This window comes from Myiozetetes cayanensis, unplaced genomic scaffold (assembly GCF_022539395.1).
Source record: "Myiozetetes cayanensis isolate MyiCay16 unplaced genomic scaffold, myiCay2020 scf9, whole genome shotgun sequence".
Taxonomy (NCBI): domain Eukaryota; kingdom Metazoa; phylum Chordata; class Aves; order Passeriformes; family Tyrannidae; genus Myiozetetes; species Myiozetetes cayanensis.
The window spans coordinates 378421-405167 of NW_026088185.1; the positions used below are offsets into that span (position 1 = coordinate 378421).

General features: G+C 50.3%; 1 protein-coding gene across 1 annotated transcript; it reads right to left on the reverse strand.

Annotated features, from left to right (window-relative positions):
• Window positions 1-901: 901 nt before the first annotated feature.
• Window positions 902-25756, reverse strand: TWIST2 (twist family bHLH transcription factor 2). Its single transcript, XM_050339486.1, has 2 exons — window positions 25193-25756; window positions 902-1731 (listed from the first exon to the last, which is right to left on the reverse strand). The coding sequence occupies exon 1, from the start codon at window positions 25691-25693 to the stop codon at window positions 25211-25213; it is 483 nt and encodes a 160-aa protein (XP_050195443.1). The 5' UTR covers window positions 25694-25756; the 3' UTR covers window positions 902-1731; window positions 25193-25210.
• Between the last annotated feature and the right edge of the window lie 991 nt (window positions 25757-26747).

Below are 26747 nucleotides of genomic sequence, written 5' to 3' on the forward strand. Positions count from 1 at the left end.
ATCAGCACATTTTAAATCCACTTTTGCACAAAAGTTTGTCCCTACCCTTGGTTCCATCCCTTGATCTCTCCCAGGGCAGTGCAGGGGTGGGACTGGGCAGATCCCACCACCTCCTGCTGGTTCTGTCCTTTGGTTCCATCTCCAGGCACACGAGTGATGCTCATTCCCTCTGCACCCCATCACCCTGGGAAACAGTCCTTAGCCAAACTGCTGACTGCCAAAACTTTGTGGCTGCAAGGAAACTTCTCAAAAGAAATATAAATATAAATTCAAATATAAATAAAATAAAAATTAAAATATATGAAATATATATAAATATATATAAAATATATATAAAATAAAAATAAAATATATAAAATATATTAAATAAAAATAAAATATATAAAATATATATTAGATATGATAGAAATATAGATAAAATGTAACTATGAACATAAGCATAAATATAAAGAAATTATATAATAAAAATAAAATATAAAAATATAAAAATATAAAAAATTAAATAAAAATTAAATAAAAATTAAAATCTATAAAAATATATTAAATAAAGTAAAATAAAGATATCTATGATATAAATAAAATAGAAATATAAAATTAAATATAAATTATATTATATAAATATATATGAATATTAAAATATAAAATATATATAGATATAGGTGTAAATATAGCTATAGATATAGATACAATAGAATAGAATAGAAATAAAATATAAATGTAAAAATAAATAAAAATAATAAAAAATAAAATTAAAATATATAAAATTAAAATAAAAATAAAATATAGATATTATATATGACAAATATAAATAAAATAAAATATAAATAATATGAATAAAATATAAAGATAATATATATTAAAATATACTACAAATATTAAAAACAGAAATGTCAGACCCCTGGTAGCTGCATGACATCTTTATTTTTATTGGCAAGAGAAGCAGTATACACAGCAACATTGCAGTCTCTTAGCTCGTTAAAAATATCTCAATAAATAAAACAAATAAGCCACATATACACTGGAACAGAGAAAAAAAAAGAAAAATAATAAAAATTAAAACAAAACAAAAAAAGGGGGAGGGGATGAGCTGTAGCAAATCATGGAGCGATAAGGGAGAGGTGGCAGAGTGTGGAGGGCAGCCTGTGGTCCAGGCCTTCCTGCCACAAATCATGCAGGTTGCTGGGCCCACCAAGGGTTTTTGTCCTTCTCTTCCTATTTTTTCTGAGAGCCTCGGTCCGGTTTTGCCACGACTGTCCAAGAAATCAGGGTTTGACTTCCAAAAAATAGCTCAAAAAATGAAAAAACCACCCCCAAAAAGTCAGAGTTAAGGAGGAGAAAACCCAAACCCAAAGACGTCTCATCAATGTGCTCCTGAATTAAGATTTCTCTTGGGTTTTGGTGTTTTTTTTCAGGGGGAAAAAAAAAAAAAGGGACAAATTAGCGCTAAAACCCACCAAAGACAGGGACAGACAGACACGAAACCCGACGGCCACGGACAAGCGGGAATGTTCCTTCTCCTCTCCTTCTTGGTCAGGGGCTTGGGGGGAGATGCTGCAAACTTTCAGCCCGGTCGGTGCCGGTCTCTGCTCAGCCCAAGTGCTCCACCAAGAGTTCAGAGCCAGGCAGGTCAAGAGGGGTCTTTTGGACCAGTTTACTTGAGGTTTTTAAGGTTTCAGAAGCTACAAACTTGGATAAATCCCAATTCCACTTCAGTTGCAGACGCTGGACAGCCTGGAGAGAAGAGGGGGAAAAAAAAAAAAAGGAGAGAAAAATAAATACCCCAAACATCTTTTCTGAAATGTGTGGTCTGGGAAGTTCTTTTTCCCTAGAAATCCAGTTGTGGTTCATATCCACGTGCTCAGTCCTGCCCCTCGTCCCAGAACGTGGTGGGAGAGATCCCGTTCACCAGGAGCATCCCTGGGGATTGCCCTCCCTGCATGTGCCTGAGTTTGCCTGGTTGGGAAACTGCAGCTCACCCCTTCCTCTTCCCCCAGTGCCTGTGGGATTGGAGCAGCTGGATGCCATAATTCCATATTATAATAATGGGTGAGGTGTGTGACAACACGTCTCACAGAATTCCAGGAGGGAATTTGAAGGGACATTAAAGTCCATCTCATTCCCATGGGCAGGGACACTTTCCACCGGCCCAGGTTGCTCCAAGCCCTGTCCCACCCGGCCTGGAACACTTGCAGGGATGGGAACTGCTTTTTCCTGGGATTTCCAAGCATTTCTCAGGGATTTCCAAGCATTTCTCCCACCCTGTAGCTCTCTCAGACCTCGAATTGAGGGCTTGCTGCTCTAGTTTTCCCTGCTTTAGGAGCACTTCCCAGCCCCACGAGGAGCATTCCACAGCCTGGAAATCCCAAGGGCTTCTGGCTGGATGGAAGGTGGCAGCAGAAGCACAGCCCTGGTTGCAGGAAGTTTCACAACAATTCCCCAAGGCCTTTGCTTATATAGGATTGGGGTGGTTTGGGTTACAAAAGGAGTGAAATCATTTCCATGATGTGGCCGAGAGTGCAAATGAAATGGGGAATGCAGGGAGACTGCTGGAGTTTGTTTGTTGGCTGGTTTTGGTGGGATTTGGTGTGGGCTGGCTTTTTTTTTTTTTTTAAAGGTTTTTTTCAGCTCCTTGGAAAGTCGAGAATGTAAAACAAAGGTTCTGTCCCCAGGGCTCAGCCTCTCTCCTTCTGGAAGGAGCTGGAGTTGCAATAAGCATTGTGATCACTGGTCCTCATCAGCGCTGTTAATTAAGAAGGATTTCGTGCTCCAGGTGCTGCAAAAAAGCTGGTAAGACATTCCAAACATGTTATAGGGTGAATGGGGAAGGAGAAGTTCCATCCTGAGTTGTTTCTGCTTGGAAATATCACCTGGACAGGGCAGAGAAAGTGCATCAGGCAGTGACCTCTCTGGTTGTCACCCAGGGCTGCAGAGAATCTACTTAGTCCTCAAGAGGAGGAAAATGTGGTAGGGAGGAGCTCATGGAATCCCAGGCTGGTTTGGGCTGGAAGGACCTTAAAGCTCATCCAGTCCCAGGGGCAGGGACACCTTCCACCAGCACAGGCTGCTCCACCTGGCCTTGGACACTCCCAGGGATGGGGCAGCCAGAGCTGCTCTGGGAATTCCATCCCAGCCCCTCCCCACCCTCACAGCCAAGAATTTCTTCCCAATATCCCATCCAAGTCTGTCCTCTTTCAGTTTAAAAACTTATTCTGGAGCAGCCTGAGCAGTGCAGGGTTAGGACACAAACGGGGACTCTCCTGCTGTAGAAAATCAGCCCAGTCTTTCATTCTGTGCTAAGCAGCAGCTGCCCTTCACGTTATTTTTCAAAATAAATGAATAAGTAGGAATTGCATGATGTCACTCCCCCGGTGCCTCCTTCCCTGTGGGCACAGGGGCAGGATATAACCACAGGGAACAATGTGGAGCGTGGCTCGGGGGGCACATGTGGGCCTTCCCAGGGAACAGGGCTGGCAGGGAATTCTGAAATGCCAAAGCAGGCAGGCTCCAGGGAGAGGGCTGTGCTTCTTCAAGCTTGATTTTTGGGGTGTTTCCCACCACAGAAGGCTAAACCCAGCAAAATTCCTGGATTTTGGGGTGTTTCCCCTCATGAAAGGCTAAACTCAGCAGTTATCCCTGGATTTTTGGGGTGTTTCCCCTCATAAAACACTAAACCCAACAGAAATGCCTGGATTTTCGAGGGTGTTTCCCACCACAAAAGGCTAAAGGCAGCAGAAATCCCAGGATTTTCGGGGTGTTTCTCATCTAAATCCAGGCTTTTGAGAGCTTGGCAGATGGTTGGAGGTAAAGCACCCTCCCTGCGTCCAGCAGCTCCTCAGTTTTTATGGGAATTCCACCTCTCTGGGGATATGGAATAAGGAACTGCAGCCTGAAGCCTTTTCCCCTTGCCCTGAGACCATTTGTCCCTCTCCAGACCATCCTGTGCATCCTTGAGGAAGGTCAGGCCTCACAACCTGGGAAAAACTGAGGCAGTGAAGGCTCCTGGTCCCTCCTGCCCCCATTTGATCCCAAATAAGTCCAATATGGGGAAGCAAACAATGTCACCTGAAATGACTCGATAATCTTGCTTTAAATCTCTTCTTTCCTTTCCTTCTGCTGCTGCAGAAAGAGTTCCTGGTGCCCACGGCCAGCCAGAGAATTCCAGCATGGTTTGGGTTGGGAGGGACCTGACAGCTCATCCCATTCCATCCCCTGCCATGGGCAGGGACACCTTCCATGAGAGGTGGCTCCAGCCTGGCCTGGAATGGATGGATGGATGGATGGAATGGTGGCCAAGGTGGCCTCCATCATGCCCAGGGAACTGCTAAACACTTCCCACAGGAAAACGTACATTTTGGGACCCAAAACACCTGGAAAAGGCCAGTTCCTCACCATTCCAGCTCAAATCAGCCACCTAAAAGAGCTCCTAACTCCTTCCCTTGGCTCATCTCCACCCCCTGAGCCAAACACACACCAGGCACAGAAGAAAGGTGGGGAATAAGCAGCAGGGAGTGGGGAAAAAAGGCAGGGAATGGGATGTTCTTCTTGGGAAGTAGATGGGGATGAGGTGGAGAACCTGCACAGACACAGAGGTGGCCCTAAAAGGGGGGTTCTGAGGCTGAGGAGGTTCAGGACAAGGATGAAGGCACTCAAATCAAGGCTTCCTCTGCCTCCTCCAGCCTCTGGGAATCTTGGATCAATAGGAAACCCTGGGAAGGAACTGCCTGAAACACCCCCAGAAGTGGTGCCAAAGCATTGGGAACAGGCCATGTGGGAACCAGGGAAGGAGGGCACAGTTCTGGGGGGGTCTGACACTTCCTAGGAAAAGCCTCCTTCAGATCTCATCCTGCACAAGCACAGCCTGGAAGCTGAGGGGGGGTTTGGTTTGGGGTGTGAAATGTGCCCCATCTCCCTGTCTGTCCTGCAGGGATAAACACAACTCAGATATGAAGTGGACTCTAAATTAAACACCCCTTTGAGAAGAGCAGGGAGTTTTCCAAAGGCAAACCTCTTCTCCTCCCCCTCTGCCTTCCTGCCAAAATAATACAAAATCTGGGACAAACACCTCCTCTAAAAATAAATATATCCACCTGGGGCTTTATTCTTTTTCCAAGAGAACTCCTTCTCTCTGGCTTGTTCAGCCAGAAACTTCCCTGCTCTCCCAGTTCTCCTGGGTGCAGCAAACCTCAGGAGCAGCAGAATCCCCGTGGGATGCTCCAGGACTGGACCTGCACCATGGATGAGACCTGGATTTCCCCCTTTCACCTATCCCTGAATAGAGGAAATCCTTTAGGAGCAAGTGTTGCTCTGTCCATACACAGGAGGAACAATTTTCATCTCCAGCTAATTTTCAATGATCCAAAATTCCAAATCTGCCTGATTTTCACCAGGGCAGCACAAAGGCTCTGTGGTAACATCTCCTCCTGGGACTAAATCAGGGAGAGGATGATACCCATGACTCAGTGGATTAGTGCCAGTGGAATTCACAGCAAGGAAAAATCCCGGATTTAACAGCATTTATGGTTTAAACTCCTCACTTTAAATAAAATCATGATTTAAAAAAAAAAGCCAAAAAGCCTCGGGGCCACCCACTAAAAAGCAGAGCCATAAAATCCATGGAATTTTGAGGGCTTCTGGGAACAATCCCTGGGACAGGTAGGATTGCCTCCCGAACTCGGGGGGCTTTTTCATGTTCCTCACAGCCCCTGACAAGGAGCAGCTGGAACACCTGGAGGCCAGATGTGCACAGCTGGACGTGTGCTGCTGCTGCCCATCAAGCCTCAGATTACATCACATTCCAGATGCTGGACTTCAGGAAGGCTTGGAAGGCCGGGCTGGAGCCCGGGAAGGGCAAGCCCAGGGGTTTGTTCCCCGTGGAGATGCCGTGTCTCCTCTGCACACAAAGCCCAGCCCTCACAGCCCCCTTGACCTGTGTGGTGCCAGATTTGGGGAGAGTCTGGACCCCACATGGCAAATTTGGAGAAACAGACTCCCAGAACAAATTTGGGAAGAGAGACACCCAGAGAAAATGTGGGGAGAGATGTTGGCATCCCATGGCCAGGAATAATTCCTCTGCATGACTGACGTGATGGGGAGATGGGGTAGATCCCCTCCACTCTGTGTTTGTACCACCTGAGACCCCAAAAACCCACGGGCACCTGCCTTGGAATTGGTTTATTTTGGGATTTCTCCTCGTGGTGCAGCTTCACTGTCTCTCTCTGTGTAAAGGGGCTCGAGGGATTTTAGTTTTCAGTGGATTCATTCCCTGCAAAAAGTGTGGTCCTTGAGGACAGAACTCTGGGAAGCAAAACCCTGAGTGAGCCTTGGAGGTGACTGCTGAAAAAAGACCCTTTCTGGGGGCATTTGGAGTAGGAAGGAAAGTTTTCCCTTTGCTGCTGTGTTTGCTCTTGGCAAAGAGACACCAGGGCAGCTTCCCTGAGGCATGGGTGGATTTAATCCCGGTTTTACACCTATGGATCTTCACAGAGCATCACAAAAGCCCTTAGCGGGAAGAATTCCCTGGATTCCCCATCTCCCTGCCCGCTGTCACCATGCCCAGGTTTTGGACTCCCATCCCAGGTGACATTCCCAGGTGTTTGCAGAGGAAAGGATGCTCCTTCAGCATCACCCCTGCAGTGCTTGAAGAACAAGCCCCTGAAGTTCCTTGAAGTCCTTGATCCCAATCCACCCTCCTTTCCTATGGCAGCAGGTGCTGGTTTTTTAGGATCCCCCCCAGGCTCTGAGTAAGGGTGCTCTTCAATCTCACAGGACTTTGGGAAGGGATTGGACCAGGCCATGCTTCCATCTGGGATTAATCACCACAGCTTCACTGAAGTCAGTGGGGACAGATTCCCACTTGGAATAACCCACCTGCACTCTGCTACAGCCAATAAACCCGCTCTGATCCTGTTTTGTGGCAAGAAGAGCCCAACTCTTACGTGTGGGGTTGCCCTCGTGCACAGGGATTTACATTTTTACAGGACAAGCAATCCTGCTGGGATGAGGAGCACTTGGCATGGAGTGAGGCCCTCTGGGGTGTGGGGGACTGGGGAGAGCATCCTAGGTCATCTCCACGGGCATTTTGGGCACCCTGGATGTGACTGATGCCAGACCCAGTCTCTGGGAATGCTGCTTGGAATTTGAATAGGTTTGCACTGGTTATCTGTTAGTGCCCTGGGGCTCTTTCCCTCTGCTTTCCATGCTCTGCCACATCAGCAGGACACAAGCCTGGCAAAAGCCATCCTGGGTCCTGCATCTCTCCTGGGCCACTTCTTCCAACCTTTGCTCCAAGAACCACACAGTCCTCTCAGGAAACTCAGGGAACTCCCCATCCATGTGGGTGGAACTGGCCATGCTTGGAATCACAGGATATCCTGAGCTGGAAGGGACTCCCAAGGATCATCCAGTCCAACCCCTGACCCTGCCCAGGACACCCCAACAATCCCACCCTGTACCTGAGGGCGTTGTCCAAACACTCCTGGAGCTCTGGCACCGCTGCCCTGGGGAGCCTGTTCAGTGCTCAGCCTCCCTCTGGGGGAAGAACCTTTCCCTGAGATCCAGCCTGACCTTAATTAACCAGGTTTCAAAGCCTTCAACCAGGCTGGTTCAAGGCAGCCCTTTTGATTTCAGCCTAAACCCTTTCAGTTGTTCCTTGGGGTAACGAGCCCCTTCCTGCCCCGCCTTGCTGTTTGCGAGCAGCTCTACCTCCTCTTCCCTTCCTCTCCTCCTTTAGGTTTAGGCTGGACACCAGGAGGATTTTCCTCATGGAAAGGGTTGTCAGGCTTTGGAAGGGGCTGCCAAGGGGCAGAGAGGGGGGTCCCCATCCCTGGAGGTGCTCAGGGAACAACTGGAAGTGGTCCTGATCTAGTGACTGGCCAAAGGCTGGACTTGAGGATCTCAGAGGTCTTTTCCAACCTAAAAGGTCCTGTGACGGTGTGAAATTCCTGGGCAGGCTCTGATTGAGCAAGTGGTTGGATGTTTGTGCTGTTTTCCAGCTCTGCTTGGACATCCTGGGCTGTGGTGGCCCCTGGGGGTGGGGGGAGAGGAAGGCAGCAGCAGAGGGGCTGAGCTGGTCACGGGTGAGACGTTTTGTCTTGATTTTTGTGGGTTTGGATGTAGCCATCGGTCTCCTGAGGAGATGGGAATATCCCACAGGTCCCTGTCCAGGCTCTGAGCAACCCTGAATCACTCCTTTTTCCAAGACTCATCAGAGCATCAGCGTGAGCCTGGCCAGCTGCTTTATGGGCTTTCCTGAAAGTGTTCCGGGGCTGGGGCTGGGCAGGGCAGCGGGAGAGGGATCCAGTCCTTACTCACAACCCCTTTGGCAACAGATTTCCAGCCTGGATGCTGCTCTGAGCTCCCCAGGATGAGTTTCCCAACCCACTGCTCTGCTCCAAGAGCCTCCACTTCCATAAACCACCCCCCTGTGGCTTTTAATCCCCAGTGCAATGACTACCTCATCACTCTGAAAAATCTTCTTTTATTCTGCTTTTATTCCCCCCCTGCTTTCTGTGTTGCTTTCCCACAAATAAATGATCCCCTTCACACTTTCCCATGCCACTTCTGGATTTTATGGCTTCACTAGGGGTAAAATGGAGCTGATCACTCCCTTGCTGCTGCTTTTCAAAGGGGACAAACAGTCTCACTCCAAGTCCAAGCTCTTGAAGGAAGAAACAGGCAGAGATGGAATCTCTCTGCTCGAGGAGCTTGTCTGTGTTTAGTGGGGTATTTAATCTCATGTCCAAATGTGTGCTGGCTTTGCTGGGATTTAGCACACGCTCTGCTGAATCCCCAGGGCCCAGCAAGCAGCTCCCAGGAAGATGATTTGTGTGCAGCACTCGCACAGCAGCCTGGAAAAAAAACCTCTGGAAAATTGCTTTGCACGGGCCATCCTGCGAAAGGCAGACGAGTGCCTGCAGGTTTTTGGGGCTGCAGGGATGGAGGGAGCGGGTTAAGTGGAGGGTTTCAAGCCAGTGACTCAGCTCAGCACCAGCTGGCTGGCCTTGTTTAGGTTTGCCAGCTGCAGGCTGGACTTGTTTGAACCTCAGAGCCTGAACTCTGGGAGGTTCCCACTGAGATAATAACCTGAGTTACTGCGGGACTGATGCAATCCCTGCTCTGGGGGGAGGAAGAGGAGCTCTCTGTGGAGCATCTGCTCCAGACAAAGGCTTTGTGCTTTGCCTCTGGCACTGCTGCTCCTCTGGGAATGTCACAAGCTGTCTGGGATGGGCAGATCTGAGCTGAGCTGGTGCTCCTGGGAGTCAGGGGCTTGCTCTGAAGTTGCTGCTGGGTTTCTCTGCTCGGGTTTGCAAGTAATGGTTTGGGTTGGAAGGGACCCTAAAAGGGTATCTAATCCACCCCCCCTGCCATGGGCAGGGACACCTTCCACTATTCCAGGTTTCTCCAAGCCCTGTCCAGCCTGACCTTGGACACTCCCAGGGATGGGGAAGTTCTCTCTCCATGTACACCAGTTCCCTCTCTATCCATGCACACCAGTTCTCTCTATCCATGCACACCAGTCCTCTCTATCCATGCACACCAGTTCCCTCTCTATCCATGCACACCAGTTCTCTATCCATGCACACCAGTTCCCTCTCTATCCATGTGCACCAGTTCTCTCTCTCTCCATGTACACCAGTTCTCTATCCATGCACACCAGTTCTCTCTATCCATGCACACCAGTTCCCTCTCTATCCATGTACACCAGTTCTCTCTATCCATGTACACCAGTTCTCTCTATCCATGTACACCAGTTCCCTCTCTATCCATGTGCACCTGTCACACAGCACTAAATCAGTAAATACAGGTGGTGTGTGCATAGACATACATGGAGTATTGCAAAGCTGGTGCTCATCCTTTAGGGATGATCCAGAGAGATTTGGAGAGAGGCTCCTCTTCCCCCTGACCCTCAGTTCTCAGGAAATCCTCCAGTAGGTGTACTTTTACCACATCCTCACCTGGAAGGTAGGTGGGTTTCTCAGGATCCTCAAATTAAAGGCTCCCTAAAACCAGCAGTTACTTAAATCAACATCAGTAAATGAGGGAATGAAATGAAGCTTTAGGAGAAGGGGCTCTCGTGGCTCCATTTTCAACCTCATGGACCAATTTTCCTCAAGTTGGAAAGTGAAATGGGAATGCTGGGCCACACTCCTCTCCTGGAAGTGCAGGGATTCGCCCCACAGGAAGCTTAACCTGACATCCCACACGCTTTGGCTGAACAAAGTGATCTCTGCCCTTTCCATACTTATTTATATTTTTAGTTGCCTGCACAATCTGGCCCTCTAGAAAGTCCCTTCAGGAGGTCACACAGCTGAAATAATAGCTAATGAATTTTTCAAAAACGGTTTGGGACTCATTAAAGTCTTTCTGCCTTCCCTTCCAAGTGTTTGCAAGCTGCTCCCCAGCTGGGCAGGGCTGGAATAAGGAAGCTGGCACAAGTGTGTCACGTCCCAGCAGCTCCAGAGGCTAAGGATTGCTGCTGGCATTGCTTCTCCTTCCAGGGATATCCTTATTCTGCTCCCATCACCTCTCTGGGCTGTTTCACCCCTGGTTTTGGGTCCCAAGTCCAGGGGATGAGGCTCTCTGACTTCTCCAGTGCTGAACATCCAAACCATTTCCACCTATGCCCCATTAATCCTAAAATGGTTTGGCTTGGAAGGGACCTGAAAGATCTTTGAGTTCCATAAAATGAACGGAGTTTATTCCTTTCACAGGAGCTGTTCCAGGCTCTGACTGCAGGAATTGGTGGTTCTTCAAGTGCTCTGGGGGAATCTGCTCCCCTTTTCTGTGTCTGTACGGGCTGGGATGAGACACTCAGATTTTGGGGACTCCCTGCCTGGCCAGGGGGTCACCTCTGGTGAGACCCCTGAGGATGGATGCCCCAGGCACAGGAATGCCAAGGGATTGCCTGTGGTCAAGCCCAAGGATCAGACAAGCCTCTGGAGATGGCCCAGGCCATGCAGGGACAGCTCTGCCCCAGCTCGTGGCCTCACTTGGACTGTGCATCTCAAACCTGAAAATGTTGCTTTATCCCTATTCATGTTGGCCCTGTATGTTATGGATTTAAGTTTTTCCAAGAGACTCAAAGAGAAGCTAAATGCTAAAGGCTCTGGGAGAGGAGTGTAGGCTGGGATTCTCAAAAGGATTGAGAAAACTTGGTGCCTTTCAGGAAAATCTCAGCTCTGGAGGGGCCCTGAATGTGTTTGGCTTCACCTCTCAGCTCCAGACCTCATCAGACCCTGTCACTTCCCTGACAACAGGTCAGAGGAAGGCGGTCCTGGCTGTTGGGAGCCGAGCCCAGTGTCATGCTGTGGTGGGAAGTGGGCATGGACACAGTGAGGGTCAAATGGTTTCATGGTGCCTCAGCTCAGGGGGGTTTGACCTGTTGGTCAGGATCAGACAAAGCCTCCTGGCTCCCTCTGAGGCCCTGGGAGAGGAGCTGGGAAACCACCAGGGGCAGTTCTGACCTCCCCCAGGTTTGGTGGCAGCTGAGAGCTGGGATCCTCCTGCGGGAGACCTTGGGGTGCTTCAGCTCAGCTTTGGGCCGAGGTTGGGACCAGGGAAAGCAGGGAAACCCTCCCAGTGCCCCGAAGCCTTTCCTCCTTCCCCCCTTTCTGCATCCCTGGAGGGATGTGCTGTGTGGCAAGGCTGTTGCTGGCCCCTGGGAGGATTTCTGCTTCCAGCCTGTCTGTGCTGACCCCGGTGCTCCCCCTCATCCCATCACCATTCCCACAGCCTCCGTGGGATGCAGGGCTCTGTGATCTGCCCAGCAAGGCATTCCCCCTGGGAACAGGCTCCTCATGTTATCCTGGTGCCTGGGCAGCCTCTGGGACGAATCCCAGCCCGAGCTGCTCATTTCCCAGTCTCCAAGGCCTTTTACTTCCTCTGCCTTTGGTCTCCTGGGCTCCTTCTGCTGCTTCCTCCCCCTCAGCTCCCTTTGCCCTCCCTGTGCTGTGCTCCATGGCTTGTGTCTGCTGGGATGATGATCCCAGCTCTTGGATCAGATTCCCTCAGCTTTGAGCTGTGTCTTCTCCCTGGTTTGGACTCCTCAGAGTCCATCAGGCTCAACTCAACACCAGCAAGGACAGGGAGACGTGAGCAGCTCCCTAAAATATCACTTCTGACTCTTACAGAGGCCCCTCCTCACACACGGTTTCAATGTAATGTCTTATTTCATCAATTAATGTAGAATTTTTAATAGAATTTATTTTTAACAGGTTGGGGTTTCGTTTTTTGTTTGGTTGGGTTTTTTTGTTTGTTTGTTTTTTGGTTTGGTGTTTTGGTTTTGGTTTTGTTTGGGGTTTTTTGTTTGGTTTTTTTAATAGGTTCCCACAATTTGTATTTTAGGTGGAAAACTTGAACATATGAACTTGGAGTTCAATCAGTTCAATCCTGTCTCACTTCATGTCTGACTCTGTGGGGCTGGAGACAGCCTGGGAATGGGGAGGAACTGAGGGAAAATCACTCCAAGAAGTGTTTGGGTCTGAATTATCCCCTCTGCCCTGAGTTTTGCATTTGTGTGCTGACCAGAAGGGTGGGGGTTTTTTAAGGTGTTTTTTCTTTAGGTGTTTCTTATTTTTTTAAAGCATCCCCATCTCTACAAAGCCTCTGGTGCTCTGTGATTTAAAGCATGCCTAAATATTTAAGGCAAGCCCGATGTGGGCAGGAAGTGCTTGCTCAGCAGTTTTCCTTTTAATCACTGCAGTTTTTGGGACTCTGAAGCCCCCTCGGCCACTCTGCAGGATTGTGCTTTAAGCAGAGACCTCGGGATGGCTCTGGCCCAAGCGACCTCCTCGAGATCCTGGTGCAGAATTCTCCTGGTGGTGCCCTGAGATCAGCAGATCCGGCCTTTCTTTCTCTCAACTCCCACTCAGTGCCTCAAATCCCAGGGAAAGCTCCCCTTCCGCTGCTACACCCTCGGCTTTGGAGGCAGAAACCCGATTGAGAGGGATTTTTAGAGGGGGTGGGATGGTTCAGCTGCCTTCCAGAACTCACAGGGCTTCCCAAAGCTGTCCCTCCATGCAGTGCCTGCGGTGCCAGCCCTCTCCAGAGCTTCCTTGCCGTTGTTCCATAGGAAGACCTGCAGTCCAGCTCATCCTCCCAGGAATGCTCCCGTTTGCCATTCTGCTCCCAGTGCTCCCCCACGGCTGGGATGCCCTCTGCCTTCCACCTGGGCTCCCAGCCCCGAGAAAGCAGCACCCAGACTGCCTGTGGAGAGGCACTTTGGGATCTGATGCGGCCCCAAGGAGTGTGTGGGTGCACCAAGGGGGGGCTGCTGCCTGGCGAGCCGGGCTCTTGCTATTGGTCTGAGCTCTGCCTTGGTTTTTCACTGCACAGCCTCTCTCTGCTTGTCTGGGAAGCTGTTCCTCCCCTTTGCTGCCTGGAGCAGATCCCAGAGAGCAGCACATCCTGCTCTTTTCATTATCTGCCCCACTAACGCCTTCTTTTTATTTTCCCCCCCTCTCCAGGTCACTTGTTTTGGGTCACTTTATTCTCAGCCCTAACCCCACCGTGGGGTTTTCCAGCTTTGTTGCTTCTGTGGCTCAGGAGGGATGTTTTGTTCTCATTTATTAGTTTTCCTGGCCAGGATACAAAAGGTTAAACACTTTGGAGAAGCTTATTTACAGCTGAGGTAGGTTTCTAAATCAACAGTAGATTGGAGTGACTCACAGAGCTGCTTTAACCTTTTTCCTTCCGTTTTTGTCTCTCTCCACATCTGAAGAGCAACATCTGCAATTTAGATCTCTGGAATGAGACGCTGTGAAAGGAATATAAATGTGGGTGCTCAGCCTGGCCCTGGTGCAGAGCTGGTTCCCATCTGGCAGTGCCTGGATCCCTCAGGGATCCAAGGTCCCCTGGGCACCCTGGGGTTTTGAGGTGCTGTGGGGAGGCAACCACCGGGGAGGAGGGTCTGGCTGGGCAGGCAAAATCCAGCCTGGTTGCACGGGAATCCCTTCTCTGTGTGTAGGAGGGTCCTGTCTGGTGGGGAGGTGACAAGGTGGGCGCTCAAGGCGTTAAAATTTGCTTTTTGGAGGAGAAACTGAGGCAGCAGGCTTGCACGGGAAGGTTTGGGCTGGGAGCTGGCAGAAGGTTCCGCCCGGCCCCTTTGTTTGGGTGGAGATGAGGGGTCCCCAGGGTGGGCTGTGGCTGCAAGGAGAGCAAAACCCACTGCCCCCATCACAGAGGTTCTGGGATAAAGTGTCCCCCCACGAGGGACACGGGCTGGGAGGAGCTGGGAAGGGCAGAGCCAGCCCCAGCATCCTGCGGCGCTTTTTGCTTCCCGCCAAAAGCCAGCGGTGGAAAACAGGCTGGAGCTGGACAGAGGAGATGGGATCCTTCATGAACCACCACCTCCCGGCTTGCTGTCCTTCAAACACCCCTTTTCTGAGTGTGTCATTACTGACCTCCCTCTTCCCTCCCAGCAAAGCAGGGCTGAGACATTTCCACTCCCAAACCGCACCCAAGCCCCTGCATTTCTCCTGCTCAGCGGCATTTAGTGATTCCCTTCTAAGGGATCTATGGAATCAACCACGTTTTGGGGGTTGGCCCTTTTTGTCCCTCACCCCAACACCTTCACTGTGCTCCTCACAGCTCTCCTGTGCAGTTTTGGGGGTCTCAGCTCAGAGGCTGAGCCACAACCAGGTCTAATCCTAAACTGAGGTGCTGCAGAGCTAAACCCCTGTGGGCACAGCTCCTCTAGGGGGCTCGGGTTATTGTCCTGCACCCCAACCTTCAGCTTTTAAAGGAATTTTGAAGGATTCCAGTCCCTCAGTGAAGGCAATTTCTGGCAGACCCAGCAACTCAGCACATCCTGTGCCTGCAGGGTTAGGCCTGACCTGGGAGGGCTGAGAGTTTTTCTGATGTTTAGACCACAAATTACCTTGCTCTCCAAGCCTGCCAGCTCCTGAGGTTTTCCCTGATGAAAGGACTGTGCTGCCCGACCCACTTGGAGTCATCATTTCAAATTTGGGGGGTTTATTGAAGTGGCTGCTGATAAAGGAACGGAGTAAACCTGTGCTTGTTGTGTTTGGAGCTCATCTAATGTCTCCTATTAAGATGAGGGCAGTGCAGCTTTAATCATATTCCCACATAAACACAGCAGAGAAAATCATGAGGTTTCTTCATTTAAAAAAGAGAGTTTTTCTATATATATAAAAAAGAGGTTTTCTCTACAGAAAGGCAGCTGTGACTGCAGTGTGGTGGAAGCACCTCTGATGCCGTGCTCTGGCCCTCAATTAAATAACCTGTTGTCCTCATGATCATTAATGTGGGATGAACTCAGGGCAGAATTCCTTGCACTGGTCAGTGAGGCAGCTCCAGGCTGCTCCCAGATATTCCCTTTGCTGCCTGTTAGACACACATCCCTTGGATGTGACCTCAGACCCACCTTATTCTTTATTTAATAGAGTTTATCCTGCCCTCTAGTGCCAGCAGATGCTGAGTCAGCAGGAGCTCCTGTGGTTTTCCACCTTTTCCATCAACCAGTTCTCCCTGAGCCTGGGAATCTGCTGCCAGGATGGGGAGAGCTGTCAAACATGGGATGTTTGGGGACTGGGTACCTCAGGGCAGCTTTAGAGCACAAAAACCCAGTTCCTTGGAAGGATCCCTGGGAGATGTTTGCAAGGAAAATGAGCTTCCTGAGGGAAATGGGAATCCACGTGGCAGGGATGCGAAGGAAGGATTTTGGGAGGTCAGGAGGTTTTTTCCAGTGATGAGCTTAAACTTAAATCTTGAAGCCTGGGGAGTGCTTGGAGATGCAGGGGATGGATAGGGATAACACCTGGAAACAGGTCTCTTGCTTTGCTCCTGAAGGAAAGGGAGGAAAATCTTCTGTTTCAAAAGGTATCCAGGAGCCCTTTGCTTTGTTACCCTCTGCTGGGAGGGAGAGGAGCATCCTCCAGCCATTCCCTGGGATCTGCAGCTCCTCAGATCTCCTCCAAGCTCAGCACAGGTCCCTCCCTCCTCCTGCCGTGCCCCCCCTGCTCTTTTTCAGACCCTCCCCAGCCCAGAGCTTCAGGATTTGCAGTCCAGGCCACCCTTTGGTCCCCCCTGTCCTCGGACCCGCCGCAGCTTTTGCATAATTTCCTGGGTTATTTCAAGCTGTGGGGAGCACCCAGCCCTGCCTGGGAGGGGCAAACCCAGCCTTTTCTCTCTGAAAGCAGGGCTGGAAAAACAGCCTTGTGCAAACCTCCTCCCTGTCCCCTCATCTTGGAGCAGAAATTGGGGAAGGGGCGGGAGGAACCACCACAACCCGCCAAACCTGCCTTTGCTGTGAGCGCTCTGGTGCAGGGTTTGGGGTGGGTTTGTCTCTTTAAGGTGTCTCCCAGAGGGAGGATCAGCCCAATGCGATGTGGCAGCTCTGGTAACTCCTCTTGGCTTTCAGCACAGCCCTCGCTGATCACACAACTTGCTAGCGAAGAAGGTACAGCTGTCCAGGCCTTGGCAGGGATCCCCACCCTCTGCTTGCTGCCAAATCCTCTCTTTCTTTTTTATTTTCTATATAATAAATTGTTAGTTTCCTAACAGACTGGGAAGGGAGCAGCCTCCTCTGCCTCCCAGCCCCGTGTGATGCCTCCTGGACCTGCTGGAGCCAAGGCTGCTGGTGCTCCATCCCTGCGTGGTGCCAGGATGTTGGCAGCCAGGGAGATGGAGAGCCCACGTTCCAGGGCTCCTGTCCTGCTGGGAGGTGCTAGGGGGACACAGCAGGTTTAAGGGCTGGGGTCCCAGCAGTGCCTGGTTGGGCTGGAGCGTGCCCAGGGGTGCTTTGTCATTCCCATCCCATGGCCGGTTCACATGGATATTGCTGTTTGTTTTACCACAGGGCCAGCAGTTTTATGGAGTCTCTTCCCTGGTTGTGCCAAACCTCTGGAGCTGGAGGTGCCTCACCAGCCGTGTTTGCACCTACAAAGCTCAACGGAGCAACTCCAAGTCCCAAACTGTCCCGGCAATCAACCCCCCTTGAAAAGCTTCCCAGGCTCCTGGCCTGGGCTCTCTGCAGAAGCTCCAGGAAACCTTCCACTCCTCACCTCCCTCTTCCAGAAACGACTGAACCCCCCCTTGTTTTGAAATATTTTCACCACATGGGCCACCTGAAGGCTGTGCCTGGACTAAAGAAGAGCTGCAGGGCAGCCCGAGCGCTGCAGTGGATGAAGAATTCCGGGGTGGGGGGAGCCTGAGGATTTCCTACCCAGAAAGAGGGTTTGGATCTCAAAAATAGTGCAGTTGTGAGAGGTTGGGTAGCAGCATTTCTGTGACAGATTAAGGAACACCAGCACCGGAGAACAAAAACACAGTGCCCAGCTGGTGAAATGATGGCATTAGGAAACGGCTGTGGATGTGTTATAAAACAGGAGGATTGTTTTCTGTAGGAGCAGGGACGAGTGGGCTGATGTAATAAATGTCCTTGGGACTTGTACATGGACCTCAGGCACTGGGGTGTGCAGGGAAACCTGTCTAATTACAGCAGAAAATGAATGCCATTAATGACATAAATGAGAACAACAAACAAACCAGTACAAAGAAAGGGCAGTGTAAGGCTGGGTGTTTTTATCCCTGATTTTGACATGATTATCCTAAAACTCAGATGATTCTGTGATTATTCCTAGCTAAGGAATAGCTACAGTTTTCCAAGCCACGTCTGTTCCCTCAACAACTTGAAAATATTTACCTTTTGCCACTCGTTGAGAGTGAAAGTATCGCCTGGTTTACAAAACAACAGCGCTCGGGAGGAAAACTTTGGGATGAACTAGTGAAAATCAGCGTGTTTTGAGCTCCCCATTCACTGCTGAAAGTGCTCCCCCGCATCCCCAGCCCTCTGAGCACCCTGGGGGTGCCTGGAATTATATTTTTGGGTCTTTTTGTGGTGCTCTCCACAACTAATTTCCCTGGCCCGAACATGTTACCCCCTTCCAACTTGCTCGCTGGGTTGGTTGTTTCTTAAATTTCCAAGGGGAAGAGCAAAGGGATGCTTTTATTTCCCTTGCTCTCGGGGCACAAATGGTGATCTGAAGAATTCCAAAAGCCTGAAAACCACTTCTCTGCCCCCAAAATCCAAGTGCAAGTTCAGCTCATCCCGGCGAGGAAGGCGAGGAGGACACGGACGCTCCAGCTCCCTCCCCGCAGCCAACCTTTCAAACCCAGGCAGCATAAAATAGATCATTTAGTGCTGGGATCTACCAAACAACCCTTCTCGTGGCAAAAGATGAAAAAAACTCCTGTAAAATACCAGGTTGTTCAGTGCCTAAACCAACCCCCCGCCTCGGAGCTGGAAGGGACCGCGGAGATCGCACGGACAATTCGTAGCGGCAAAAAGGAACTCAGTGAGCTCAGAAGTGTCCTGAGCTCATCAGGCCAAATAAATCAGTAACAAGAAAAAAAATATGCAGCAGTAGCCACCTTGGAGGTGGCGTGGGACCCTCACACGAGGGACAGGGAGGCAGGTGCTCAGTTTGAACATAGCACAGACCTCTTTTCCCCACCCCAAACCCTTTAATTGCTGGCTCTCTAATGCATTTTGTTGAATTGCCATCCTGAGCGTGTTCAGGGTGGGGTTTTTGTGCTGCAGGACGAGCATCCGTAGGGTGATGGCACAGGGGTAGCAGGATGCTGCAGTTTAGAAGGATTAAACTCCCTTCTTGCCCTCAGCAAGGTGGTTTATCTTTAATTCCCAGTGACAAGTTCTTTGCTGGGAAGCATCTGCCTGTGCACTTTTCTCCTGAACCTACAATCTCTTTTTTTTTTTTTCCCTGCCATCCCTGTGATTTTCTGAGCTCCCCCTCCCAGCCAGGAATTCCTTCTATCCAGCCTTATCACACAGTGAGATTTCAGTACAATGGGCGTAAAACATGGCATAAGGATCAGTCTGAAATGTGCATTTTTGTGGCTCTGCGAGGTCCCTCTGGCAGATTAATTTTATTAAGAGCTTGCTGTTGGGGACACTGGATGTGGATGTATCAGGGAACCCCCTCAGCCACCCAAAATGCTGCTTACTGATTTTTATTTGCCTCAGTGCAGCCCTGATCCCACCCCCCCCCATTTCTCTCTCAGCAGAGCAATTAAGTTTATTTACATTTAAGCACAAACACATGATTTTTAAAGGAGGCCTCCACAGCTAAAACCAAAAGCATAATCAGATAAATTACTGCAGGAGGGGTTTTGGTGGCTAAATTCATCCCAAGCCTAATTCATACACTTTTGAAGTGTGTGTTTGGCAGGTCTAATATCTCTAAAGGAAATGGTGAAGCTGCTTCTTGGGGGTGGCAGCAAAACTCTCTTATTAGGAATTCAATTAAAGCTAGTCCAGGCTTACTGGACCTCTTCCAGTAAATATATATCAAGCTGAACCAGTGGACATCTGTCTCTTCTCTCTCCCCCCCCCCACCTCCTCCTTTTTCTCTTTTCCAAGCTGTGGTTAAAGATGGAGAAGAAAAGCTGGGAGAAGAGGGAGCTTTGGGTCCCCCATGCAGGGCATGAGGGTTATTTTCTGTCCTGGTGCCTGACCACTCCTGGGGTCTGTGGGACAAGGGATCTGCCTGCCAAAGAAACCCCAGATCACCCGAGGCTCGCAGAGGAAGCTCGTGGCAGAGGTTTGGGGGTGCCCAGTGCCCCTTCCCCAGGTGGATCCCGGGGAGGAATCCACGCTGCCTTTCCCGGCTGCATTTTGGAGGGTTAAACCAAAAGAGCTTCTCCACCCGCCGGGCTCGGAGCTCGGGGAGGATCACCCGCAGAAGTGGGGGATCCAAAGGCCACTCTGATCTCAAAAGGGCTGAGCAGTTGCTGTTGCTTATGGAATATTTCTATGGAAGTGGTCACAAAAACCTCCCATTTGCACCCTCCTCCAGCACAAACCTGTCTCCAGGTTCCTGGTGCTGCTTCCCTTGGGGTGATATGGAAAGACTGAGTTATATTATCCCCTTTCCTAAGGGAAAACCCTCCTTATTGCTAAAACCCAAAAAACCTCTGGCTCTCAGGGTGATCGTGGATAAAATTCCACGGGGAATCCTCTATCTTGCCAGTCAAGCCCCCAAAATTCCCTGCTTTCTGGCAGGAGGAGAAGCACATCCCGAAGGGCTGCCAGAACCCCGATTCCCTCCTCTTTGCAGGAGGAGGACAAGGGAATTGTGTGCAACTGCCACCGGGTTAAAAACCCCACCAGCAGGCACCTCATCCCGCTGTTTTTCACCCCAGTGGTCCCTGGCTCCAGCATGGAAGTGGTTAAAGTGATGGGTAAGGGCTGCCCCGCTTTGATTTATTGGCTGGCTGAGTTAATTTGCTATTTGTGTGTGATTAGTTGTTGTTGCTGAGTGGTCATCTTCCCCAGCTACAAATCTAATTAAACGCCGGGCTGTCTGCTCTTGGGTTGGATTTTATTTATTTATTTATTTATTTATTTATTTAAATCCCTGGCAAATATTTCTGCTGTTTTAATCCTTGAGAGCTAATAATTAATTAGCACGAGGCTGCTGGAGGGTTTCTTGGGTTTCTTCGCTTCCAAATTTGCCTAAAGAAGTGAATCAGGAGCGGTGGGGGACTCTCCAACCCGCTGAGGTGTTTGGAGGGATCAGCAGAGAGCAAGGAACAGCTTTTTCTTTCGCTTCCCAATTTTCTGCAAAGCCCGGAGGGGGTTAAAAAGCTCCCTGGGATATCTGCTCCCCCCAGTTCCCTGGTGACATGTGGAGCTCGCTGCGTTTCGGGGTTTGTGGTGCCGTCCCTTTCCACGCCCGTGGCTTCATCCCATCCCACCATTCCTACGGCTCCGGAGCAGGACATAAATTCTGGGGATTTCGGGCTTGGGGGTTTCAAAGTCGTGCTGAACCACATGGAAATGATTCTCAGGGCTACAGCTATAAACATAATTATACTGCTTGGGGTGGGGGGGGGAAAGAGCGACACGAAATGTCCCCACGAGGGATCTCGGCGGCGGTTCCCACATCTGTCCCCGCTCCGTCAGAGCCCGCTGCGATCTCCAGGGCTCGTTTATCACCGCTACCTGGAACTCCAGGAAATATTCCACCACCTCCCCCCGCCAAAAAAAAAGCACTAAAGGCAGGAATGTGAAGGGAGGTTGCACAGGAGAAGCGTTTCAATCTTTCCCTTTGTTTTCGCGAGGATGCTTTGAAAAGCAGAGCTCCTCTGCGGAGCCGAGCGGTGCGAGGATGACTAATTTGGAGACAAATTAGGTCTACTTAGCCCAAATGTCTGCCTTGAATGTTCCCTTAATGACCCTTCAACGCACATCTCTCCCGATAGGACTTTTTACCGCAGCCCTGCCTCGGGCAAATTAAGTAACAACATGTTTTTACCGCTTTTTCTAAGCGGTCCTTTGGTTTTGGTTCAACTTTTTCCCTTCCCCGTGCGTGTCTCCAGCTCTTTCTGATGGTAATTCATTTACTTGTGTCCGGGCCAAGGCCGATTTGTCTTTTTGCGTGTCTCCTTCTCCGGAGCATTTTCCTTGCACCCTGTTTTTCAGAGATCCCTGAGCCTGAGCGTTTTTTGGCTGACTCGCAGCGTGGTTGGTGTCTGCTGGGTAACAGATTTATCCTTTCCCAGGGAACGACACGAACGTAAACAGAGGCTCCAAAATGCCTTTTGCTGGGCTTTTAAATGCGCTGAGATGAAAACCCCCCGCTACAAGCCCATTAATGTAAATACCAAACTTTACAATCCTTCCTGTCAAGGAAACTTATTTACATTTTTTGAAGGATGCGTCGAAAAAGAATAGGGCTTTTGGGACAAAAAGGGCTTAGTTCCAGTGTCACTACACCCCCAGCTCACTGTGCTGCTCTCATATACTCCAGAATTAGGTTTTGTTCCCAGGGCCAGCAGAGATAACATCTGTTTGCTTCTTTAAGGAGAAAATGAAATAGGATGCTGGTGTTTTATACTGGAAGCAGCCCTGGAAGTCTGAAGGGGCTGTGGATGGAGCACACACTTTGCCTGTGGCTTCTCCAGCACGGAAAAGATGGGAAAGGTGTTATTAATGCCAATGCCAGCCCAGGGGAGGCAGAGGGTTCATCCCCAGTGAGGGGGGTGTTGGCAGACTGGTCTTACTGGTGTAGGGGTTAGAGAGGCACTGCCCTTTAAACTTTACTCATGGTCCTGACATCCCAGCTTTTCCCTGCTGTCAGGAAACATAATATCTTTTTTTTTTTTCCTAGTAGTTTTTTTTTTTTTCCAGTTTAGAGCACTTTGAATGTTTTGAAAGCAAAAGGGAGAAGTGGCTGCGAGGGGAAGGGGCGCAGGTGCCGCCAGGGGGATGGGCAGGTTTTGGGGGGAGAAGAAGGCTCAGCTCAAACACCCCATTGCAGCCCTTGAAGTGCAAAGCTGCGCCTGTTCCTCCTGAAACTCCTCGAGTGAGTTGTCTGGAATTCTGTGGAGCAGAACAGGAAAAGCTCTCGTGGCCAGAGGAGCGACCTGCTGGCGCTCGCGGGGGCCAGGTGGCATTTTCCCAGTTCCCAAGGCTCTGATTTTCCAATCAAAAAGCTCCTCTGCTTTTTATTTCACTCAGGGCCCAAGAGGAATGACTGTTCCTCCAAGGAGAAAACCTTCCCTTGCTTATCTCTCCCCGAAACCAAGGCAAAAGGGAGGGTGGCAACCCACTCTGACTGGCGCTCATTCGTGCTCCTTACTCCCTCGGAAAGGCAGGAGCTGATCCTGAATTCAGACAGCAGGTCCTGGATTCAGACGGCTCATTCATGCTCCCTCGGAAAGGCAGGAGCTGATCCTGAATTCAGACAGCAGGTCCTGGATTCAGACGGCTCATTCATGCTCCCTAGGAAAGGCAGGAGCTGATCCTGAATTCAGACAGGACCTGTTGCCTGTTAAGGCTGGGTTTGCTCTCGTGTTATCCACCAAAACTCCTCTGAGCAGGACAGCCCCGTGCCCAAGTCCATGTCCCACCACCCAGCTGAGTTTCCCCGTCTCAGGGGGACCCTGGAGCACTTTTGGCGTTGCTGGCAGAGGGGCTCGGTGTGGCCGTACCCGCTCGAATCTGACACCGCTCCGCACCAGGCCATTTGTCAGCAGCGTTTTCAACAGTTCAACCGCACGCGTGTCCCGCTCACACAGGCACAGCAGAGCGGGGAAACTCTGGCAGCCTTGGAAAACGACCCCTGCAGCAAAAACCTCCTCGGAGCACCGAGCTGGAGGTTGGGTCACGGCGGGTTCCCCTGTGCTCCAAATTGATCCCCAAAACGCGTCAGGATTTGGTTCTAATTCATGGGGTTTTTTTCGCTCAGTTCGTAATTTCGCTCCCAGTTTGTTTTTTTTGAGGGGAGCATCTGCATCTAAAATCTGCCCCGTCAGAATGATCTCGACAGTCATTTAAGCCATGATTCTTTTTAAGCCTGGTTTAAAAAAGCAGGCTTTGCTCCCTCCTGCGTGACAGGAGTGGTTGGACATTAGATAACAGATTTTTCAAGCCATCCTTGGCTTAATGGCAACACATCATTTGGGGAACAACAGAATAAATGCATTGTTCCAGCCCAGCACTTTGCTACTCAGCCAATCTAAACTGCTGAAGAAATATGTGTTTGGGACATTTTACATCTGTTTTTGACAAGAAGCCTGGGTTTTTGTGTGTGGGTTTTTTTTTTTTTCAAATCTGGTTGCTGCAGTGTTTTAGCCAGATTAGCATGGGAAAAGGCACTCTGGTTTATAAACCAGGCTTAGCTTGATAAAAACAGCTCCACTTGGGCTTTTTGCAGTAGAAATGAGGGGCACGGCGTGCAAAAAATGGGAGCCCAGCAATAGCCATAAACCCCACAACAGCAGAGCCACCTATTTACAAAGAACTAAACCACAGGCTGCTTGTGCAGTGGGTAGGATAACTAATTTTGAGACAGACTAACATTTTGGGGGCCCCCTAGGAGAGCGTGTGGACACCTTAATTGCAGCAAATACCAAGCCATCTCGGGATGTGAGGGAAACATTTACTTGCAGTGGTTTCTCAGATGGTTTAAGGGCTATTTTACACCACTGAGTCCTGGTTGCACAGTATTTTAGCCTTTTTACACCAGGTACTGCAGTTGCACCGAGTTTTTGCCCGAGGTTTGTTTTGTGTCTGTTTAAATGGGCCGTTCATCGCTGCTCAAACAACGATGGATTTGCCCCTTTAAAAAAAAGCCCCACCAATGGGCTGGGATAAACTTTCCCTCTTCAACTCTCCACACGATGAAACTATTTCATTTTTACATCGCCAGGGTGGCGGGGGAAGTTTCCCTTTGGAGTGTTTGCTTGGTGAAATGGGCTCATGGGCTCTGGTTTATGTTCTGAACCCAGACAGCAAAGCCCGGCTGACACAAGGCAGAGCTGCTCTGCTTAATTAGCTGGAGACGAGGGTGTTATTAAAAGCCTTTCCCCCCCTCCTCCTTTATTCCTCCCTCCCTGAATATTACAAAGGCAACTGAAGAGGAAGTAGTTTTCTGCTAGTGGAAAACCAGGAGGAAGAATTGAGCGAGGAGAGTAAATAAGAAACTCTGTCCAAACCAGCCATCGCTTCACCGGGGCACTTTGGGGAAGGGAAACTGGACAAATGCGAAAATTGAGCAAAGTTTCTTCTATCTCTGTTTGCTTTTGGCTGTGTGAGGGGGAAGGGGCACAGCCTGGGGTTGCAGCCGACATCTGCTGCTCGTTTCTTTCAAGAGAAACGCAACCTGGGGCGAACTCATCGCCGAGCCCCGCGTGGCTCCCGGGCCCCCCAGCCAGGAGAGGATGTGGCCACTGCAGGACTCAGCACTGGGTTTTTCGGGGTGCAGGCACCCCTGGAATGTGGCAGCAGCTGTTTCAGATCCGTCCCCTGGTCAGCCTCTTGTGCTGATCACCTTTCCCTCTCCAAACCCTTCCCCGAGGCAGCACTTTCTGGCTAATCTCACACAGCGACTTCTTCCCTCTCTGTCCCTCACCGTCCAACTCTCCACACCGCTCCCCTCTCGCTCCCCCGTCCCCACAGAGCAAAACCACGCTGATTCTAATTTCTCTTTCTCCCCCCAAAACGGGGCAGATCTCATTTTTGCCCGCCTGGAAGTTCAGATTAATTTTCACAGGCACAGAGGGGGAGCGGGAGGGACTGACAGAAACCAACCCCTTCGCCCATGGGCATCCCTGTGCCAACACCAGCCATGCCATCCATCCCCGGGGCTGGGGAAGGGCCAAAACCACACACAGAGCATCATCCAGGAGAAGAGAAACAGGTACCTACCCCTGGGGCAGCCGGTGGCTAGTGGGAGGCCGACATGGACCACGCTCCCTCCATCCTCCACACGGAGAAGGCATAACTGAGCCTCTCGTGAGCCACGTAACTGCAGCTCGTCATCTTACTGTCCATCTCGTCGCTCTGTAGCACCTGGTAGAGGAAGTCTATGTACCTGGCCGCCAGCTTCAGCGTCTGGATTTTGCTCAGTTTGTCCGAGGGCAGAGTGGGGATGATTTTCCTCAGGGCGGCGAACGCTTCGTTGAGCGACTGAGTCCTCTGCCTCTCTCTGACATTGGCCAGGATCCTCTGGCTCTGCAGTTCTTCGTAGGACTGGGAGCTGGGACTGGACTTCTTCCCCCTCTTGCCTGGGTTGGGGCTGCCATCTTCGCTGGACTTCTTACTGTATCTTCTCTTCCTGCCAAATCTCTTTGGCTGCCTTTCCAGCTCCTCTTCGCTGGTCCCCAAGCTATCCACAGGGGAAACAGGAGAACTGGAGCTTTCTTCCATGCTTTCTGCAAGAAGGGGAGGGGAAGAGCTTTTCCCCCCCTCCTTATGTTATGTGAGTGTGTGTGTGTGTGTCTTAAATGTGCTTTAAATTCCTGAGACAGATCCTTTGGAAAAACAGGAGGACTCTTTTTCTCTCTTTTTTTTTTTTTCCCTTTTTTTTTTTTCTCTCCTTTTTTTTTTTTTTTTTTTTTTTTTTTTTTTTTTGCTGACCAAACGTTTTCCAGGTTGCTCGAAGGGCTCTTATTTCAAGGACCGGGGTTGTGCAAAAAAAAAAAAAAAGAAAAAAAAAAATTGAGGTCTTGGAGAGAGGAAGTTATTCTAACTTTTTGGAAACTTTAGCTGAGCTCAGTTGCTAAATAGTTGTCAGAAGTGAGGGAGGTGCGGGGCTCCCTCCTGATTGGCCACTCAGGTCGGTGGGAGGAAGGCTTTTCCCCTGCTAAACTTTCACAGTTTTATGTTACACTTAACTAAAATCTTGGGAATGCACCTCGAATAAAAGATAGCTGGCCCACGCCACCCCCTGCCCCCAGAGAGACTGAATCTGCAGGACCCCTCCAGCACAACCCCCCCCACACCACCACCCCAGGGCTTTTTGGGGTGCTGATCTGCCTCCCTGTGCTTCCAAGGGTCCCATTCCCAGATCTGTGGCCGGGCTGCAGCGGCTCCTTGCCCAAATCAGGGTGCAGAGTGAGCCCTGCGTTTGCAGGACGGGGCCCTGTTTTTACAGAATGGGACACTGTTTTGTACCCCTGGCTGCCTATTTTGTACACCTGGGTGCCCTATTTTGCACCCCTGGGTGCTGAGGGGGTCTTGCAAACCCCCTGTCCTGTGGGGATGGGGTGAGGATCTGCCTCCAGGTCCCACAGGGTGACCTCAGAGTGGCAAAAGCCCCCCGGACCTGCGCTCTGGGCTGTGAACAGGGGGGATGGAGGTTTGGGGCCAGGTGGGCAAAAACCCTTCAAGGCTCTACTTGTGGGGGGCAAGAAAAGACTCCCCTGGACTAACCCAGACCAAATTATTGTGGAAAACCCCACTGAGAGTCCCCTGGAGAGGC